Below are 7,847 nucleotides of genomic sequence, written 5' to 3'. Positions count from 1 at the left end.
GTTATAAGTAAACTTATGTCTATTATCTGCATAATTTAATTCTAGTAGTGGTGAAAGAAACACTTTGTTATTCAAGAGCGGACTAAACAAATTAATTATGAACTTTTGTCTTTCTATTATTTACCAACCTTTGCTAGGCACAGCAGTTAAAATAATTTTTCTAAAAAAAAAAAAATGAATTAGATAAGTTTTTAATCATTTAATTTTCGAGCTACATTTTTGGCAAAGACTCTTCAAATATATATTAAGAGTGATAGTTATGAAACACAGCGCTAAATTGTTCTTTAATTCACCTACTATTTTACTTCTAACCCTAAATTTTTATAACTACATTTATAATTCTTCATTTTAAAATCTGAAATTAGTGTTGAATTAATTTAATAAGAGTCTGAAGCCAGAAAGGCAAAGCGATTTAATTTTACAAAACTCGAATTGATTTAGCTATTGAATTGTAAAAGTTAATTAACTTAAATTTTCTTGAGAAAAAAATTTTTTTCTAAGTAACTAGAAATTTTACTCCCTAACAACTGCAATACATTTTGATAAATCTTTCTTTATTAAGTTTTTACACGTCAACAGTTCCTGTAAAAATGCAGATCATTTTGGTTTTAAAACATACAATAATTTTTACTTTATATGCGAATACTTTTTAATCTTAAGGAAGTAGGCGATTACCAGGATTAGAAAAATAATCACATGCACTTAAAAAAAAATAAGCAAAAGAATACAAAATGAGAGATTAAATTAGAATAATGAAAATGAGGAGCAATTTTACTCATTGATGAGACTTATAACAATTCAAATAAGGAACTGTTTTTACCCTTATTTATTTAGTTTATATTTTTAATTTCATTATGAAGCCTAAGATTTGTACCTAGCAACAAGTAATCTCTCTTTCTTGCTACTTTCGACTGATTTCAAAATAGTCAGCTTTCATAAAAATAATAATCAGAAATTCAGCTTATTAAAGAAATAAAGGTCCCGTGAGGGAAAAAAAATTCCTACAACAATGGATAAATAGTCAATATGTAAAGTAAAAAATATTGAAAGAAGTGATTTACCCGTTATTCCCGACTTTATATTTTGAAATCATACAGAAAGTGGTTTTATGGAAAAAGTGGTATAATATATAATCGAAATTAATTAGTTTTTCTACTGTTAGGTCATTCAAAAAGTCTTTGATAGATCAGAAAGTACTTGCTTCTTATAATTCTAGATCTAATCAGAAATAACTAAATCATTGTGGTATCTGAGAATCTTTTAATTCATCCAGATAAATGAAAATACTGAAAAAAGTTTCCCACCAGAATGAATGTCTTTGAAAAAAGGAACTGTCCTCAATTGAGGACACTGGGCGTTAATGATGATATGAATAGTTTCTAGTATCATGAAAAAAACTGATATTCTCCTGATACAGAAAAGTTAAATTACTTAGATAAGCTGGCCCTTTCACAAATCATCTTACCATCCGCACATTAAAAGTTGTGCAGACAGCTTTATTTAAAATAAATATCAGAAGTTTTACTATCATCGGACAAAGACATATAAATTAAAAAAAATTTGATAATTTTTAATAGTTTTAAATACTGGTAGATATGCTAATATTGTAATAATATAGTAATGCTTTGATACATGGGTGAAAATTGATTACGATACTATTTTTAAGAGACTTTTATACATCAGCTTTCATCAATGATGATGCAAGGACAACACGTAACGATATAACACTCCCAATGATAGCCAGATGCAGTTACGATATTTCATATCATCCGTTTCGTTGTTAACGCATAAATAAGAGAGAATTATCAAAATGTTCTGGAATTACAAAAATATTTAACAATTTTAATCTTGCGAACTACATTACATTTTTGAAAATCAAAGTTAATTCACATTATTAGCCATTTTAGTTAAGATCGTCATTACCATATGCAAATTGCGACTGCGGAGGAAGTAGGCGTTACTGTTTAATGTTTTTCAAACCATTTTTAGATGATTCACTGTCAAGGAAATGACGGTGTATGCTTATTGCTCTTTGGATGATTCACTGTCAAAAATAAATAAATGAAAAATATAGGGTATATTTTCCTCTTTACTCCCTATTTGATCATCTATTAAAGCTTTCCATCTTTTCCATTTGTGTTTGACTTCTTCCATGTCTTGCAGATTGCTATTAATTCATGTGTAACCGTCCTTCGCCTACTAGAAAGAAATCTTATTATCAAGTAGAATTATTTTTTTAAATAAGGGAAATTTCTCCTCATGTACTGAAATGTCATAAAATTTTAACCTTGAGAACTATATTATATTTTTGAAAATTAAGTTTTCTTATCGTTTCTCGTGGTTTAACTTTAGATGATATTACCAAACGTTATCTGTTGTTCGTATTGCAGAGTAAAGCAATGATGAGAAAGTAGGCGTTACTATCTAGCGTAAGTTTATTTTCGGACGATTAAGCGCATATAAAATTCATACACATATATATTCTCCTTACTCCAAATTGCAGCATAGGGACTCAATCATGGCTCTCCATCTTCCTTTATTTGTGCATGACTCCATATCTAGCAAATTGCTTTTAATTCATGTGTAACTATTCTTCGCCAAGTTGAAATTAAATATTGTCACAGTGACCTGTGACTATATCTATTCTTTAATTAAAATTTTTAATCAATTGTAATTTTGTTATTTTAGATTTTTTTTCTCCATTTTTTTAATACTGCCAACCACCTTTTAAACTTTATCAATTTTTTCCCTTCTCTTTGCCTATGATGGCTAATTTTTTTTTGTGGATTGAATCCTTTTCTTTTTTTTCATCATCGTTTCAGTTTTGTCTCATTCAAGGTCACCCGTTCTTTTTTTTTCTTTTTTTTTACATATATTTTTTTTCCTTTCTTTTCCTTTATAACCATGAGCTTTGTTACTCGCCGTCATCGATGTCACATTCTTGACCAGTTTCAAAAATATTTTTGATTCTGTCCCTGCACATCTACCCTTTTGCATCCCCTTCACTTGAGGAAAAGTTTCTTCCTTATCATATTTGGTAAGAATTTGGGTATCGGTGACACTGATTGGTTTAAATTCTTTTTCTAGTCAAATCAACTTCTTTCTATTTTCGATGTAAAATTTTCCTTTTTGTTTCAGACATCACTTCTGATTTCACTCTCACCGTTGATTGAATTTTCTGTGGTTCTGTCTTTTTGGAGTCGATGAATATGGCGTTTTCTTTTGCTTAAGTACTATTTCAGAATTTCTTTTTTTCTTATGATTTTAATGTTCGTTTAAGGATGGAAATTTCTCCCTCTTACAAACTTTCTCATGAGAAAAACTGTGATGAATAGCATCATCTTGACAGTTTTCCCACTCAGCAAATTTGACTAAACAAGTTTCATTTCCTCAATTTTATTCATCCGCCATGCTGATTGTTAGATAGCGATGTTCCATTCCTGACAAAAATCTATTTCCTTTCTTCAACTTGCCCTTCCGCCATCTTGATTAGTGGATGATGGTTCCTGTTCCGTAGTGAGACGTGTTTTTTCTTCAACTTTATTCATCCGCCATCCCCATTGTTAGATAGCGATGTTCCATTCCTGACAAAAATCTATTTCTTTTCTTCAACTTGCCCTTCCGCCATCTTGATTAGTGGATGATGGATCCTGTTCCGCAGTGAGACGTGTTTTTTCTTCAACTTTATTCATCCGCCATCCCCATTGTTAGATAACGACGTTCCATTCCTGACAAAAATCTATTTCTTTTCTTCAACTTGTTTATTAGATCCGTATAACTTTATTGTTACAATTTCTTGTTTTCAACAAAATTAAATTAAATTTAAATACATAATTAATTCGATATTATGGATATTTTTCAATAAAATTAATTCCATTGTTTCTCTTAAGAGATGAAAGTTTTCATGAACGATTTCAAAGAAACCCATAACCAGCTATAATTTCCTTCGAATTATGTTTTTTAAAAAATTTCCATGATTCTATAATAATATGCACAGTCTAGATATACCCAGTGCAAGTGAAATAGCGAGGAATAAAGGTCTAATGCGTTAGCCCTAGAGTGAAGAGAAGCTACCCTCCCCAAAATGCGCTTGTTTCCATAACAGCGAACGGAGTCAAACATTGGGGCGGGGAGAGTTCTTACCGTAGACAAACTAGTTTGCTTATAGTAAGATTTCCCCAAGCCATTTCTCTGGACCCGTGTGGATGACTATGGCAACGAAATATAATTATTTCTCATAGTGGTGTGGGGTCGTTGTTTAGGACAGGTTTTGGCTCAGTTAGACGAGAGAAAGGGAATCTTTTTTCACGGTCTGTTGTGTTTGCCCTTGAGTGAACAGAAACTACTCTCTTGTTTCCATAGCAGCAGACAGCAACAGATATTGTGGCGGGGGCAGTTCTTTCCGTAAACAAACTGTAGTGGGGAAAGAAATTTTTTTGCCCGTACTCCTTTTTTTCACAAACAGGGGGGGGGGAATAAGGATCATGGTATGAAAGGAAACAGACATATACTAAAAATACCGACTAAGCAAGGGATCGACACATAGAGAACTTGTGAGCATTTTATTTGTTTTTCTAAGCACGCAGATTTTGATATTATACAAGACAGAAAAGATTTAAAACTTTTGTCCACCTCTCTCCTACTTACAGAAATACAATTTTACAAAGCGAATTTTCGATTTGTAGAGCAAATTTTACTTAATGTTCATTGTAAAATTATTATGAATATAAAGTATGCCTGTTGAAATACATTACAAACTACGAAACAATGCAGCGACCACAGTGGTTTCACTAGTTGCACTCCTTCCGACCACTGGTCTTGATATTGGAGAGAAGGGGTTGGAGAAGAGCCCTCGTCTTTAGTAGCATTTCTTTCAAGAACTGCAGAAATTGAGAAGATGGGGTGGCAACATTTCGGGGGAGCCTTTTTATCGGTGTGGTCTTAGGTCTACAGCCAAAAGCAGTAAAAGAAGTCAGGTGCTCTCCTTGGCAGTTGACGCAGGCCTGTAGTTCGTAAGATGAAATTCTTACAAAGGTACGAAAAATGTACCCCGGCACATTTCATACAGGTAGCATCGTCTTAGAACGAAATAGGGGGGGGGGACTTATAGTTAAAAATTTGATCGCATTTGATCCTAAGTTATTACATATATATATATATATATATATTTTTTTTTTTTGCATTGTAAATAGCAATTTTCAGATTTTATTTATTTATAACTCTAAAAACACTGTGAAAAGTTTAAAAGTAATCAAAACGTAATTGGATTTTTTGCAGACAGCATGGTCAGCTTTTAAATTCGCGGATGGCCGTTGTGATTGAAGAGATGGTTGCATGTCAGGTGTCGGGAGTTATGTTTACATGTGATCCAGTCAGCAACAACCCGAACAGCATTACTATCACAGCAAACTATGGTTTGGGAGAGGTATTTATTTAAAATTCTAATTTGTTTTAATCTTTGGATATTAAAATGCAAATATTAAAGAATACTGCACTATTAAAGCATACTGTATCAAGAAAAGCATCACTGTGCACAGTGATGCTTTTCTTGATGAATTCAGGGACTAATTTAAATATGTTAATCAGTTTGTGGTGACGATATTTTAAGTTGCGAGAGTTACAAAACAATCCTTATCTTAATAGACATGCCTGCAGAGGCATATATTTGATATATTAAAACTAAAACTTTCAGTATTTTCATTAAATTCAAACGTGTTTCGATGTTTATATTCACTATATTAAAACTAAAACTTTCAGAATTTTTATTGAATTCAAACATATTAAAATGCTTATAATATTCAAAATTAAGACTTTCAGAGTTTTTTTATTTAAGTCAAAATTTTTTGGATATTTATATTAATCATTTTAAAGCTAAGACTTTCAGTATTTTCATTAAATTCAAACATACTACGATGTATATGTTTACCATTTTAGAAAAAAGACTTTTAAAATTTTCATTAAACTAAAACATGGTACGATGCTTATATTAATCATATCAAAACTACAACTTTCAGCATTTTCATTATATTTAAGCATGCTACGATATTTATATTTACCATTTTAAAACAAAGATTTTAAAAATTTTCATTAAACTCAAATATGGTACGATGCTTATATTAACCATATTAAAACTAAGACTTTTAGCATTTTCATTAAATTCAAACATTTAATGATGTTTATATTTACTATATAAAAGTTTTTCAGCATTTTTGTTACAACAAACACGGTACGATGATTTTATTTACCATGTTTACAAAGACTTTCAGCATTTACATTAAATTCAGACATGGTACACTGCTTGTATTTATCATATTACAACTAAGATTTTTAGTATTTTTTATTAAATTCAAACACTTTAAGATGCTTATATTTGCCATACTAAAACTTAGACTTTCAGTACTTTTGTTAAATTGAAGTATCTTAGGATGCTTATATTTACAATATTAAAACCGTGACTTTCTGTATTTTTATTAATTTGAAACAGCGGAGGAAACTTACTAAATTTAAACATCCTAGGATGTTCACAATTTCAAAACTAAAACAAAGACTTTGAGTATTTTTATTAAATTCAAACATTTTTGATGCCTATATTTACCATATTAAAACAAAGACTTTCAATATTTTTACTAAATTCAAACATATTTGGATGCTTATATTTACCATATTAAAACCAAGATTTAAGTATTTTCATTAAATTTAAACATCTTATTACGCTTAATATTAAAACTGTCACATTCAGTATTTTTAATTAAATTCAAATACCAAAGGAAACTCACTAAATTAAATTTAAACATCTTAGGATTCTTAGAATTACAATACTAAAACTAAGACTTAATATTTTTACTAAACATCCTAGAATACTTATTTTACCACATTTAAACTAAGACTTTCAGTAGTTTTATTACAACCAAATATCTTAGAACTCTTAAATTTGCTATATTACTGTGAATTTTTTACTATATTTACTGTTTTACAATTTATAAGTCTTTTTGAATCTCTTACAAATTTAATTTTATAGTTTTAACTCTCAATTGATTCATCGTTAAAAAATAAAATAAAATGAAGAAAACTCATCTTGTTTAGACTGTGGTGTCCGGATCCGTTGAGCCTGATACTTTTGTGCTGAAGAAGAACAGGGATGATGATCCCACAATAGAAGAACTGACTATTAGATCGAAGTTCCAGAAGGAAGTCATGGATGGTAATATTCGATTATTTATGTTGTTGCTGTAGTAGGAAGGTAAGGGGTGTGATTGTTCTAGTTTTCCAGTGGCGCCATCTATGGCCAAGATTTTGACTTCTGCTACACCCATGCGTCACACCTCTTTATAGAGCGGATACATTCATACATCCACAGATCGTAATTTTAACCTGAACAAGAGAACGATCAGTCTCCAATTCAGTACTCCAGAAGCAGTATTTGTTATGGGACCACGGAGGATTTGGTGACTCGACAGATTTAACATTCACCAGCTACTATTTACAACACGGGGAGTCTTTGCCCGGTGGGAATCGTTTTCACGACCTCTTGGACAAGGGTCCAGTACCCTGCCTACCAGGCTATCCCGGCCCATTCGATTATTAATAGTTTTAAATATCGCCTAAGGGCCAGGATAGCCAGGTTGGTAGGGCACTGGGCCCATGTCCAAGAGGTTGTGGGTTCAATTCTCGCCAGCCGAAGACTCCCCGTGTAGTAAATGGTGACTGACGCACGTTAAATCTGTCGCGTCTTAAAGTCCTCCATGTTCCCATAACAAATCATACCTCTGGAGGTACTGATCCAGGAGTTTCCTTGTCTTCTGGATTGGGTTCAAAATTACAAGGCTACGGAGTTGAACATTAGTAGT

General features: G+C 31.5%; 1 protein-coding gene across 2 annotated transcripts; it reads left to right on the top strand.

The window, feature by feature from the left end:
• The first annotated feature begins 1,554 nt into the window (after positions 1–1,554).
• Positions 1,555–7,248, top strand: LOC147808514 (uncharacterized). Of its 2 annotated transcripts, none has more exons than XM_087165195.1 (3): positions 1,555–2,429; positions 5,278–5,425; positions 7,084–7,248. In XM_087165195.1, exons 2-3 carry the CDS (start codon positions 5,306–5,308, stop codon positions 7,231–7,233), a joined length of 270 nt encoding a protein of 89 aa, XP_087021321.1. In that variant the 5' UTR covers positions 1,555–2,429; positions 5,278–5,305; the 3' UTR covers positions 7,234–7,248. The 2 variants fall into 2 exon arrangements, with proteins under 2 accessions (XP_087021321.1, XP_087021320.1); XM_087165194.1 differs by lacking the exon at positions 1,555–2,429 and adding an exon at positions 3,117–3,230.
• The last annotated feature ends 599 nt before the right edge of the window (positions 7,249–7,847 follow it).

The sequence above is a fragment of the Parasteatoda tepidariorum genome, chromosome 5 (assembly GCF_982258835.1).
Source record: "Parasteatoda tepidariorum strain Cologne lab strain chromosome 5, Ptep-v5.0, whole genome shotgun sequence".
Classification (NCBI taxonomy): Eukaryota; Metazoa; Arthropoda; class Arachnida; order Araneae; family Theridiidae; genus Parasteatoda; species Parasteatoda tepidariorum.
This window is presented reverse-complemented; position numbering and strand designations above follow the sequence as displayed.

Bases quoted from the DNA above. Each gene is read 5' to 3' on its own strand.
- LOC147808514 (XM_087165195.1), top strand. From the start codon at position 5,306: ATGGCCGTTGTGATTGAAGAGATGGTTGCATGTCAGGTGTCGGGAGTT. The intron at 5,426-7,083 runs GTATTTATTTAA...CATCTTGTTTAG, and splicing joins CAAACTATGGTTTGGGAGAG to ACTGTGGTGTCCGGATCCGT.